Here is a 13,979-nt window from a genome sequence, read left to right as displayed (position 1 = left end):
TCTTTGATCTTTTTGTATCGCCGTCTTCACGCAGAATGTCCTGGTTCAGTGGTTTTCTAGTCGCCAGAGTGGATGACCGTAAGACCGCGTGGGGGGAGCGCAATGGCAAGAAATCCAAACGGAGGGGAGGCTCATCTCTGTGCAACCCACGTTACATGAGCTGTCTGCGGGATCCAGATGCGATGGAGCCTCCCTCCGGCGCCCCCCTCCACCAGCACCATCGTGGAGGGATGGCCGTGGGAGGCGGGGGCAACTTTGGAGCCCGTTGTGGATGGCAGGAAGACCACTACGGAAAAAGAGCCGGTAGGGAAGGGGTGGGGCTGAAATCGGTGGACTTGGACTTTGAGGACGGCGAGCTGAAGGGCAGGAAAGGCGGGTGCAATGGAAGCGGCGGCGACATGGGAGACGACAGCGCCAGCGGCGCAGCTGGCGTCGTGACAGCCGCCGACTGTTGGCTCAGGGTGGTGCGAGTATTCCAATCGAAAAAGTTCCAATCCCGCAAACTGGAACGTCTTTACCAGAGATACTTCTTCAGGCTCAACCAGAGCTCTTTGACCATGTTGATGGGGGTCCTCGTGATTGTGTGCGGCATCATGCTGACCTTCCACTGTGTCCATGCACCCCCTCACGTGGCCTATTCATCCGCCTTGTCGGTGGCAATGGCGCTCTTCATGGCGCTCATGGTGGTGTGCAACCGCAACGGCTTCCATCAGGACTACATGTGGATGGTCAGTTACCTGGTCATCGGCGTCTTGGTGTCAGTCCAAGTGTTTGGGGTGCTCATGGTGGCACCGCGGAGCGCTTCAGAGGGCATCTGGTGGTCTGTGTTCTTCATTTACATCATCTACACCCTCTTGCCTGTAAGGATGAGGGCGGCGGTGTTTAGCGGAGCTGTACTGTCCATCATACACTTGGTGACCACCTGGCAGATCAACCAGGAGGACAGGTTCCTTTGGAAACAGGTAAGAAAGCTTGACACCTGACTGGTTACGCTGCTCGCTTTTCTCATCAGGGTTGGCATTTGTCCGGGGTGCCCAAACTTTTTGGACTGAAGATCGACTTTTCCATCAACCAACCTCCCGCGATCGACCCGTTACCGGGCACGCACATACACACTCACGCCGTGATGAGCAACAGCCTGACACGGAGGCATGCAACGCACTTTTGCAGCCTGTTAGCTATCGTAGCTCACACGTACCGTTTTAAAGTGCTTCCCTCGGCCCTCTAGATTCGTATTCTTTGCCCGTGCCCTCAGTGAATTGTACACGAAACTAACTCTGAATGAGAATAATGATAACGATAAAAGATACAGTGCAACGGCTCTGATCACAAGCTGCAATTGCAGACTGCTGAGCGCTAACAACTTCCGGTGACACAGGTCATGCGACACCGTAGGTGAAAGATTTACCTGCTTTATTTTATTTTAGTTTTTGAATATTTTTGGTGAAAATGAGACTTATAGGATGATTGGGGTGTAGTGTACGCTAACACAAAAACCTATTACTAACATGCACAAAGAAACAAAAATGTTTTTGCTGTTTGTTTTTTTTCTCCTCGACACCCATCGTGATTGACTTGGGACCAGTCCACGATCTACTGGTTGGTCGCGATCGACGTAATGCGCAGCCCTGATGTATGCTAACCAGGGCAGAAAAATAAGTTGACAGTTGTGTTGGCAAACTTTTCAGTTTCAGCATTGTTGTCAATGCTTTCAACAGAGAACCTATGAGCCGATTCTCATGTTTCATAGCTCGCAAAATATTGTGTTTTATGACTATGTAAACACAGCATCAAAATGAAAAATTAGACTCTCTTCTTTCATTAAAAAAAAAAGCACACTACTTGGACATAACCAGCAGAGGCGCTATTGATTGAGTTGTGTTGATTGATAACAACATAGCTTCGATGGGAGTTTCTCATTCAAGAAGAAATGTTTTTCTCAGTACAACTCAGGCATCACACTATGATTTGCAGAACATTTAGAGCGAGACTGATAACATCAATCAAGCGATTCATTGATCATCAATTTAATAATTGGTTCCCGTAAAGGATCGGATGATGTAGTCAAATTCGCATCGCAATTAATAACAGTTCCCACTTAGACCTTTACTGCAGTGTTGCTTTCTTTTCGGGTTGGCTTGGAACGTTTGACCAATACGATTGCTTAAGACTCGACCCAAATCTAATTTGACAAACATCCTCTGGACACAAAAGCGGCATTCGTGTTAATTTGGAGGGAACTATGCCTTTTGGCTCTGAGATGATCCAGGTTGTTAATCAGAAAGTCACTAAAGTCTAGGCTGTTTGATTTTGGGAGGGTGGAGCACAATGGGTCTCTGTGAGTATACAGTGTTGGAAGAAAAACTTCAAAACAAATATGCCCAAGAGCATTTGGGATAAACAAGAAACGCACACTCAAAGAATGTTTAACGGGAACAATGTGCTGTTCTTAGAAGTTAAATACAGATAATCTAAGTTGTTGCACATGTAATGATGGAATGACATTTTGGAAGAAACACAGTCTTTGTTATTGCAGTAGTTCAAGTACGAATACGTTTTGGATCTTATTGTAATGTGACTGACTACCAGGGATCCGACATCAGTATGGACGAATATGGAATTGGATTTTGTAAATGTTCAGGTCTGGAAAAATATGCAAAATTGGAAAGTATGGTCTGAAAAAAATGAATGAATATCTTTTAAAAAAACTTGATCTAGTAGTGCAGCGATTAATCGGTTAATCGAACAATAATCGATTATGAAATCAATCAAGAATTATTTTTGACGATTGTTGAATTGTTTTAGAGGGCTTCTCACACATGAAATTGTCCAAATCCTTGGAATTGCAGCCTCTCCCCAGTAAATATTCTCAGACTTATGTACCGTAGTCATCCATTAAAGCAGATGGCTTATGTTTGTGCTTTTTTTTTTTCAAAACAAGACATTTGCAACCCTCTGCAACATCTGATTTTACTTTGGAATACAATAATTACAACTTTTGCAGATTTTCTGACAGATGTGACAGACCAAACTTGCAAATGAATCCTAATGAATTCACATTTGCTTTATTTTATTTTTTTATGACCATAGATGCACAGAACATGACATATTATATATATCCCATTATTTTTCTATGACTTATTCCATTTCCGTCATTTATTAAGTGTATTTCAAATGTCCCATCGGTATTTCGGATGGGTTAATTGATTGTGTGAGCAGACATTATGGTCAAATGTCCGCCATGTTTGTCACCATGACACATCCACAAACTGACATGTACTCAGTGTCTCTGTTCGGACAGTGTGTTATTTGTGCGTCATGCCATGGGCCTGGGGGCTCGCTGAAGGTCAGCGGGCCGAGTCAAGCTGCCTCGGCTGGACGCCTCTGTGCTTGCCAGTGGGAGAGTACTCTGATATTAAGCAGGGTCACTCGGGTCTGTGTGTCGACACACAAGAGATGCTTTGTTCACTTCCCCAAAGGGAAGGGCCGCGGTGGTGAGAACGACAAGAGCGAGGAGCGTGTGGTGGGGGATTATAGTATGGTGGCCACTCGCATTCTGATCTTTGTCTGTTCTATAGGGATGTTCAAGACTACTTTTTTTTTTAGACCGATACCATCACATGTACTGTACTCAACCAACGAGTGCTCGATGATAATAAGTAACCGATGCCACTGTACTTTCGATACAGAACATTTCTTTAAAACCAATGACAGATAATTTCAAAGAAATGCATTTTTGTTTGTTTCTGACAAAAGGCGGAATGGTCACTCTGCATTTAGAAGTGCAAAATAAAACAGTTAACTCTGATTTCTTGTAATTAAATACTGTTGACTTGACTTGACTATACTTGACTGAATTAAGGACTCATTTGGAATAAGTTAACAAAAGCGCAACATTAAACTGACAAATCCCTCAGTTTTAGTCTTTGTCCAAAATAAATGGAAGTGTGAAATCATACAGGTTCATATGTTAAATGTTGAGCATCACACTCTGAAGTTGGAAAATGGGGATGCTAAAAAATTTTATTATATTAGCTGATATTGATTATTTTCATTTCTTTTTACCTGTCCAAAACAATAAAAGTAGGAAATGGATCAAACATGAAATGTAATAAAATCCAACTCTTGTACTACAAAACATAGGTACATAAGAGTATAAAAAAGAATTAGGGGAGTATAGCACCCTGAATACTACACAAGAACAAGTCAAAGCATTATGTCGCCTGTACTGAATTCAGAAAAAAAGAGGCCTTCTTACTGCAGTGAATGATATTTTATTTTTCTCAGTCAAGTAAAGCAGTTAAACGTGTGAAACAAGTACATGCATGAAATATCGTAATGGAGAAAGTCATCATACCACCCAAATCGAGTTAACAACTAAACGTATAATGTTGGTAGCAGTACACTAATAATGCACATTATGCATGAATAAAAACTTTGTAAAGATACATCTGGTTACACAAATTGCATCTTAATGGGCAAATGAGATGATTGACATGGATGGAGTTCACTTCTTTTAGCCTGCATGCCATTTAGTTTCTGACAGTAAAACGGCCACAGGAGAGTAGCAGACATTGTTGTGAGTAGCCGATACATTGAAATAAGGCCGATATCGGCCCGACAGCGAAACCTGATGTCAGTACTCATTCTTCCCTACTTTATAAATAAAAAAAACTGTAATGAATACTGTACAAGACTTAACTGTGCTGTTTTGCAGCCATTAAATGAAGGAAAGCCATGTGTCGTACGTTCATGGGAACTCTGCGATTAGAGTGTACGCATCCGGCACACAGTATACGGTAGTGCAATCCATCACCCGCTTCAACAACGTTTGCCTTCATCACGAGAATGAATGCTGTGAGATAACTTGCGGCTCAGCGATGCTATGTGTATTACGAACGTCGCCTGTGTACTATGAGGCACAGTTTTACTGTGTCATTAATCACGGCTTCTCGCTTGTGTGCATTTCCTCTTTCTCAGCTCACTCATTAACCCCACTGGGTTTTTGGCAGTGGTGAAGGTTCCAGATACAGCAAGTGTGGATCCTCATTTTTGCTTTCTGCAGATTAAACAAAATGATATCTGTGAAGTCGAGCCTTGGTCATGTTGCTTGTGGTTCAGAGTTTTGGCTAAGCAAATGCAAAGTTCATCTCATAGTGGCAACCATCTGGGAGGTCGGGGCATCCACAGATCAATGCATGGATCATCTGACGAGAAAATAGTTTAGTCCTTTGGCCGTACTCGACACTTCTCAAGAATTTCATCCACATCTATTTGACTTGTCTCATAAAATAGACAGAAGGCATACCTGTGGAGAGTTAAAAATAGCCACGGATCAAAAAACCTGGAATGATCACAGTGACAGTGTGTCCTGGAATGTTTATCTGCGATACAAGTGTGAACTGGCTGTTGGAGATAATGTGACTGGATTTTTAGATTTATGACTGGTGTTACATGTTCGGCCCTTGAAATGGCACTTCCTACATTCCTATAAACAGTCAAACCCATCTGCTGCTGAGCTGTAATGTCATCCGCTTCAGTTAATTTGTTTTTATCTTTGCGTGTCTTGTTGTTTTGTGTACACGCTCCACTTAATTGTGGAGTTTTGAACCACTTTATTAATTATGGAAGACTTTTCAAAATGCGCAACAGCTTGTAACATCGATGTATCAAGTTCATCATTCTGCTAGTTTTTTGGATTCTCAGACCTCACAGCTGAAACAAATTAGCCAGAGTTGTGCAGTCTTTACACACCCAACCGGCCACACACGCACACACACACACACACATACACACATGCGCACACTCTTGAAAAACAACATGGCTATTTATTTGTGTAGAGATGTGATTTAAGATTACAATTCTTCTTGAGAATTTGAGTGTTTGGTTGAATTGGTTGTTAGAGTGTGCATTTGGCCGGTAAGTGATGTGAAAATCACTAGGCGACACAATAACATTTCAATAGACACCAATGAGGACAGGACACAAAAGGAATCCTTGAGGTACACTGTTTGCAACCAATATCAATGATCTATATCATCAAGGTGTTTACAATTCTTGGCAAAATGTTGCACAAGTATGAGTGTAGAAAGAGCACATCAATGCAGCAGCCGCGCCAAATAACGCACCAAGTTTTTCTACCCTTTCGAGGAAATTCTTATTTGATGTACACTAATCAAACTGAACATTAAATGAGTTAGCAGCAAAATCTAAGGGATTTAAAATAAAGTTGCACTTGGTTGAAATGTGCAAATATAAAACAATGTTGCATAAAACTCTCCATAAGGTTGTTTGCTGAGTTAAACAATCAACGGGATCGAATGGCTGTCAATCACTCCATTTTAAACTGCGTCAATCTCATCAGCTGTTCACAGTCTTCCAGATGCAAGTTTTGTTGAAATGTTCCCGTGTGCATTATGCATCGATGGGAGACTTAGATCCCATGCGAGCAATTGTCAATCTGTGATCACCTGCGCAAAGATGCAGCGATACAATTAAGTGCCGTGCACCAAGGAGGGCGGGAGGCCTCAGCGATCACCAGAGAAACCCACTCGATTCCTCCACTAGCTCCTTGATAAATAATTTGTGAGCGTAACGTGGCAGCAGCATTTTAACTAGGAGACCCGTCACATTTACAAAAAACACTTCGCTCACAGCTTGTCTTGACTCGTAGAAGTCAAAGTGGAGAAAACGCAGTCTCTACAAAATGCGTTATGTGAACTGTTTCTTCAGAGTTGCATTTAAAAATGCTTCTTTGTTTTTACGTTTGCCTTTATATGGACACGGATAGGTGCACACACCCATATCTGTAGATATGTGTGTGTGTGTGTGTGTGTGTGTGTGTATTTATACAGTATATAAATATACTGTATACCCTATTCCAGTGGTCCTCAACTAGAAATGCTGTCGGTCCACTTTTTTTTTTTTTTAATAAGACCAAGGTCCGGTCCCATGCACGTCGGTCATGGGGAGCAGGGCTATACCCATTTAGTACGGTCAAGCCAAGCTTATACAAATCAACACTCCTCACAACCAACCAATAATGGGATATAATAATAATAATAATGCATGAAAATAACAATTATTCACTTTGCTAGTACACAGCAAAATAAGGAGGTATTGTGTTGAGGCAGAGGAACTCTATTATTTTGTTAAGTTGTGCCTGCTTAATAATAGAAATAGCCCTTTTAGGGAAATAAGACATTTTTACTTTAACTTTGTTAAACAGTAGTTGTCTTTTTCCGTTAATTTAACAAAAACAAAATACCAATTTTACCAAAATAAATACTGAACATGAAAACAAAAATATCCTTTTCATTTGTACAATTCCCCTATTCACACCCCCTCTGAAATCACTTAAAAAATATATCAGAAGAGGAGTTAAGAACCATTTTAAATACTGACACAAGGGAGCACAGGAATGTGCAGTGCTGTTCTTCCACTAAAGGTGAATGCAATGTCTGAGGCATGCAAATATTATTTGAGGACGCCATTGGGATGTTCATTTACCATGTTGCAGTGTTCTGCTGTTAAACAGCCGCAAAGATCCCCCGGTGGACGGGAGCAGAACTGCACACAATCGAAACCTCCCGCGATTCGTTTTGTCTAATTGTCTGTGTGCGGCTTTCCTGTGCTGAAGCTGTGAGCACACTGTGGCGTCGCGCATGCGTCAGTTTCCTGACACAATCCATTTTGAATGCGTATGTATTGGGATAGACGCGTGCTGACGCTTATGTATGGGCACACCTTAAGTTCAGAGGAGCCAATCAGCGCATTGTTATCGCCGACATGCCCTGCTCAGCCAAGGTCTACAGGGAGTCAAACATTATACACACAAAGTCGCGCTGCCGCAGTCTGCATTACATCTGTTAGTGCACGCAAAGAATACAACGGATAATTTTAACAAGCGATCGCGGTAATGCGCAGATTATAGTCCACAAATATCAAATGTAAAACGTAAAAATCACGTTATAAATTATTATTTCATACAATTTGCCGAGGGTCCGGACAGAGGAGGTCGGCGGTTCGGTCGTGGATCGCGGTCCGCCAGTTGAGGAAGAGGGCCCTATAATATCCTATGTATAATATACACCCAATATACTACTGGATACCTAGTTATGCACTCTCTATACCCCCAACCCCGTACATATACTCACACACATGCACACTCACTCACACACATACCACGGCTGCTAGTCACTGAGCCAACAAGAAGTCTGGAAATGAAGTCCCAGCTCAGCATCACTTCTGAGAATGATGGGGAATAAACAGCATTGCTAAGTGTCTCCCTCTGTGCTTGCGCTTAGTTGGTCCAGTGGTTGCCATGGAAACAGGTATGACTCAAGCTGCAAAGACCCAGTTCATTCTACTGGTGTACAGTTTGGTAATCGTCACCTCAATTCCCCCCGGTCGCCACAAATAAAGAAAGAAAAGAAGAAAATATGTTTTGAAAATGTATTCCCGCTGGACTGTACGACTGTCCGTGTTTTATGTTATGTGTTGTGTTTATTTATTTTTCTTTATGTTAACGGTTTTGTTATGCGCTTTGTTACAGCTGTCGCTGTTGTGAAAGCGCTATATAAATCAGCATGTATTGTATTGTATTTTAACTTTGAATACAGCAGGCCAAGGACATGTGACTGAGGGCTCTGAGCTAGTCTGCTGCTTTGCCACTCCCACTGTTGTTGTAATAAGACGGTCCATAATTAACCATAGGCCATATGAGCGGGGGCGGAGGGGTTGTCAGGAGTCAAGAAGGAGTGAACAACACGGCGGATGTGGTCTCGTTAAGTCGGAACTAATCTGAAGCAGGCTCGTTTTGGCCTCAATACTGACAAAACCTTTCAAATACAACCGTTGTCTTGACTTGAAATGCTGTTTTCAGGAGCTCGTGGATTAATAACAATTCTGAATACTGTACTGATTCCAGCGCAATACAGTACATTATAACGTGATCGACGATTACAGAGGATTCAATTGGGAACGAGGCCAAGTCAAGGCATGTCAAGAGGCATTTTGGTTCTGTTTCAACCGGTTTTCTCTAGATTTTGCAGTTCTTTAAATGAAAGCACATTGACAAGTCCAGTGATGGAACACTTTCGTAGTCACACTCTCTCCACAGAAGTCACACTTGCATGACTGCCAAGTGAAATGTGTGGTGAGGAGTTTGACACCACCAGGACCCCCAGCATGTCCTTGCTCAAATTCTACGAAGCAGAGCTGACAAGGACAGATTGTCATATGAAAAGGAAAAATACTTTGCTGATATGAAACTGTGTATTCACGTCCAGTATAATCAGTCCGCATTCGCTTGGTGCTCTTAGGTCCACCGTGCAGGGAATAAGAATGCTGTTAACACGAGGACCACATATCTCATTTTTACTCTTCTCTTTTTTGGAAAAAGAGTCGCTGGAGGGTTCGGAAAAGTTGCTAAATATAAGTTGGCAACACTTGAGACACAAGTCGGAGTCGCTGTTTGCGCCCTCGCTTGTACAAAGTACTAGCGTCCACGGTGTGCACATGAAAAGGACAGCTTTCAAAATGAAACACGGCATATTTTACAATTGACTTTGACTTCATGATCACTGTTGCAGTCCGGTGAGAGATTGTGACAGGATTGAATGTGGGCCTGGGCCGTGTTTGCCAAGGTCTGCTGCCTATAGAAGTCATACGCTGTATTGATGGTGGACATGGGACTCAGCGTTTGCAAATATCTCTTCATTTGTCCCACAAAGATAATTTGCATAACTGTATAATTGTGGACAATTGAGTGAACAGTTACGCTCTTCGTGGTTGTTTCTCTTTTTGTCGTAGTCTTTAAGCAAAAACAAACCCAAATACAACAAGAATATCACCAATTGTGATACGACGTGACATGGTGTCGACTGCAATGCGGTGGGGGGAATCAATACCGTCAAAATGTTCAGGCCTCTGACCTCACTAAATTCCATTGTCAAGCTTTCATCAAGATACTTTTGATACTTTGTTTGAAGCACTGTAATTGCAGTTTTGTACCAGAAAAGCAAGTGGTGCAGGTATCGATGAGCAGACGCGCACAAGGAGCTGAGCAGTGTCTCCGTGCAGCGGAAGAAAGTTCATATGTTGCTGAGATATTGACGGGTAACGGCAAAATCCATCAGTGGCGGTTGAAATTCATATGTGGTGGCCCGCCACAGGTACATGTATACGTCGGGAACAGTGTGGGTGTAATGACTCAATTTACTGATCTGATCAATGAGGTTGTAAAATGCTAAATATCGGCCAATCCGATATAGGCGATCAGAACCGTTGTAAAGTCCTTTTGGCTGAAGCATGCACAGATCCGCCTGTAACTGCAGAGTCACTGTGAAGGCGGGGCTTGACTCGTTATCGAGTGTTGTTCTGGTCATTTGTGATAAGGCCAGTGAGCGCCGTATGTAGACACGAGGCCGGGGCTGAGTACACAAAACTCAGTAGATGCTTGGCACGGAGCGTACACTCTCTCACAAAGGATCATGTGACACCGAGCACAAGTTTGCCTGGGAGGAGGCGGGGAATCCAATGAATGAAATGAATGGATATTGGATGAAGTAACCCCTCAAGCAAAGATCAGGCATAACCTGCTCAACCCCGCACGTCATTATTTGGGACTCCTACGGTGTGTTATACATGGCCTGATCTAATGCTCATGTTCAAAAGAGGTCCAGATGCTTCTCCGAGCCATCAGTCAATGAAGCTCGGTCACAAAGTCACAATTCTGTTCTCTTCACACATTTTGACATGTCAGCATGAATTATATTTCTGAACAGTATGTGACAGTTTCCAGTTCTGAAGAACAAGCAGTACGGAACACGAGCCAATATTTGCAGCTCTGTGCTGCTCCACATTGTAGCAAGACTGTAACACCGTTGCGGTCAGCTCAAAGTCCAGCAGCTTGAGCCAAATTTGTTATTCCACCACAATTCTACGAGCTTCACTTCACTTTGCTCACTTTTTAAAATCTATTAAGGTAGAAAGGTGACCTTAAATACTGTTAGACATTTCTGAATACACATTCGGAGTCATTGCTGCTTTTATATTTTAGCCGCCTTTGGACACTGAGACAAATATTTTCCTCCTCGCAGTTCCATGCAGTCACATGAAGAGAATCAATCCCTAAGATTGTGTCCATTGTTGTGGCATTTATAATGCTATGGTGACTTTGAGGACACCTTTTACACAGTCTGAGTAAATGCTGCGATTATTTCACTACTGTATTCATTTTCAGTTGTTAGGTACTAAGGGAGGAAGAGCAAGCTTGATGCTGTTTGTAAATCATGGTTGCTGGTTGACTAAAGTTTGGCATACGTTACAGAATCTGATTTTAGCAGTGTTGATTTTAATTTGTGACGTGCTCCGTATGAGTTCAGTGTTTCAGGTGCTCACACTGTGTGGACAAAGGTACGACTTGACTCCTCACACTGCTTTCTTGTTGCTGTTAAACTTCACTCTTGTCGGTGTCCGTACACACGCTTCATTTAACGGGACTGCAACATGCTTCTATTTTCATTTGTGTTATGACCAATGCCAAAAAGATTCAGAGGCAGAGGTGCAGACAAGTGCTGCTGGATCGATTGTGAGTTTATTGCTCGGGATGAGTTTTTTTTAGCAGCTGCGTAGTTCCTCTGTTCAAGGGGTAGTTAGCGCGTATCAAACTACTAGCAAGATTGTAAACCGAGGTCCAGCAGTCTGTCATATCGGGTTGATACCGGCATTATTTGAAGATAATCGGGGCCTCGTGGATGCTGCCGATACCAACCACGGATACCTAAAGCAAAAACATAAATATGACTTGAAGTGCTCTTCGGCAATAGCTGGTGCTTCACTGCAGCAGTTTGACACATTGATGAATCCTCATCTGTGTCAGAAAAAAATGTCTTTGATCACATTTTTTTTCTCAATATGTAAAGTGAAATTTTGTATATCAAAAGTACTATGGCTATCGGCACTCAGTATCTGAGAGTAATCAAAGAGTGATTCCTCGTACTGATATTGATCTGGAAAAAAGTGGTATCGGACATCCCTATTCGCAATCAAACAAAAGGGAGCACAGAATTCTTGCGACCATGTTCCTCTTTATTACACTGATGGCTATTTTAACATCACGGGAAACATTTGTTTGCAACCAAGTGGTGAATCAGTCTGAACGTTTATGAACACACAGTATGTTCAACACTGAGGAATGCTGCTTAAATCAGGCCTTGCAAGTCCTCCCTTCTCCTTGGATGGTCGCTGTGCTGCACCGGCCTTGAACCCTGGCGGGGGTGCTGCAGGTCTTTAGAGGAAAGCTGTGGAATGTGGGTGACAGTTGCTAAGTGAACGCTGTGCAGCCTCCATGATAATTCACAGTTTTCGTGGGTGTGAGTCTCGGACCAACACTCTGCAGAACCTCGCACAGGAATGCGAAAGAGACGCATGCAGGGAAAAAAATGGGAATTATAATTCAGATCAGCATATCGCAGCTCCCTCCCTCATGCAGGAGAGTTGCTCTCATGACTCGGCTACATAAATCCAGTTTCCAAGATGACATCATAGAAGATGTAACGCAGGTCTCTTAAGATAAACAGGGTGACTGATTTATCCTTGCAGATGCAACAGACGGAAGTATTTTCCTAAGTGCAAAGTGCACATCCTTCAACCTCATTTTGCTTTTTTTTTGCCAAGTACTGTGAAGCAGGGCTGAAGAGCACCTATTACTGCGCTATGTGGACATGCATCTCATAAGGAACTCTGCGCAGTGTAGAAAGAGCAGCTGCTGAGCTTGGGACATTGAGGCCTTCCATCAGAAATAAAATAACGAAGGTTTGCAACATCCATCCAAGCATCCATTATCCAAGTCAAGTATCCTCCCGAAATTCTTAGCTTGCTGCTTCTGCATAAGTGGTACAGAGCTTCCCTCGACCTCCGACTCCCCGTGGTAGGTGACGTGAGCCCAACGAAGACTTTTTTGGGACCGCCTTGGCGATTCTTATTTTTCTTGTTCTTTTATTTTCTTTTGGCGGTTGTTTCAGCAATTGACTCTCAGTTTTGCTATTCAAGGCATTTTGATGAGGTGCAAAAATGCAAATTTAGCCTCGCCAACTGCGATGTGAAACACTTATTTTGAATCTTACGGTGTTTAATTAAAAGGGGTCCTATAATTAGCTTTGCAACTGCCTGATTTGCCTTTTTGACACTGCTGACCCGTTACGCAGCTTATGCTGCCCCGCTCCCTCTCACATCCACACACTAAGAAGTTTTAGTCGAATACCTTATTTTGCTCGGTGGGCTGAGTCACACAACATTTTACCGATATAAAGCCACAGAGAGATTTTAACAAATAAGCATAAATTAAAAAAAAATAATGGCGGTGAGTAAGAAAAGTGCACTTTGTGCACATGTGCACATGTTACTGCAAATAAAGGATGCCCGTTGGAATAGAAAGTAGTAGTCGGTAGTCTCTAGACAGTATTTTGAGGGTTTTTTCCCCCACCCTTCTTTGTGAGTTGATCCTTTATTGATGAAGCCTGAATATCTTGCATGAGCTGATGTAGGCTTTTTGTGAAACAAAATACATTTTAATCTACATTTCTTCTATGTTGCCTGTCCTGTCTAGATGAGAACAGCTCTTACATAATGCCATTTTGATATGCAGGGATTACGATGCAGTCCTGTCCTAACTGGTCATCCGACTTCCCGGCTGGCCCCAGTGGAAATAACGGCTGCTTTTGTGACAGGGAATGATGAGATAAGATAAGCTAAGATAAGAAAACCTTTATTTGTCTCACAATGGAGAAATTCCCAATTCACAGCAGCAAACTTATGAAAGGAAGAACAAAATATAGGAGCTGCTGTAAAGGCAGCCACTCTCACGGGGCCATCTTGAAGTCAAAATAACAAAATAATACAACACAACAAATAAGACACAGAAAGCCGTGCAATCTTAACCACTTGTCATATGGATGTCATATGTCCTATGATTT

The 13,979-nt window shown here is 42.6% G+C and overlaps 1 protein-coding gene across 2 annotated transcripts in view; it reads left to right on the top strand.

Annotated features, from left to right (window-relative positions):
• LOC127595514 (adenylate cyclase type 6-like) overlaps positions 1–13,979 on the top strand; it is a 36,653-nt gene that overhangs the window by 3,673 nt on the left and 19,001 nt on the right. Inside the window, exon 3 of one of the 2 annotated variants that reach the window (XM_052057084.1) lies at positions 35–962. The exons of the other annotated variant lie outside the window; for it this stretch is intronic. Within the exon in view, the coding sequence (XP_051913044.1) occupies positions 35–962 (928 nt within the window). The remainder of the gene's footprint in view (positions 1–34; positions 963–13,979) is intronic. 2 annotated transcript variants of the gene reach the window in all.

Source organism: Hippocampus zosterae, chromosome 2 (genome assembly GCF_025434085.1).
Source record: "Hippocampus zosterae strain Florida chromosome 2, ASM2543408v3, whole genome shotgun sequence".
Classification (NCBI taxonomy): domain Eukaryota; kingdom Metazoa; phylum Chordata; class Actinopteri; order Syngnathiformes; family Syngnathidae; genus Hippocampus; species Hippocampus zosterae.
The sequence above is the reverse complement of the archived record's forward strand: the minus strand, read 5'-3'. Positions and strand labels throughout refer to the sequence as shown.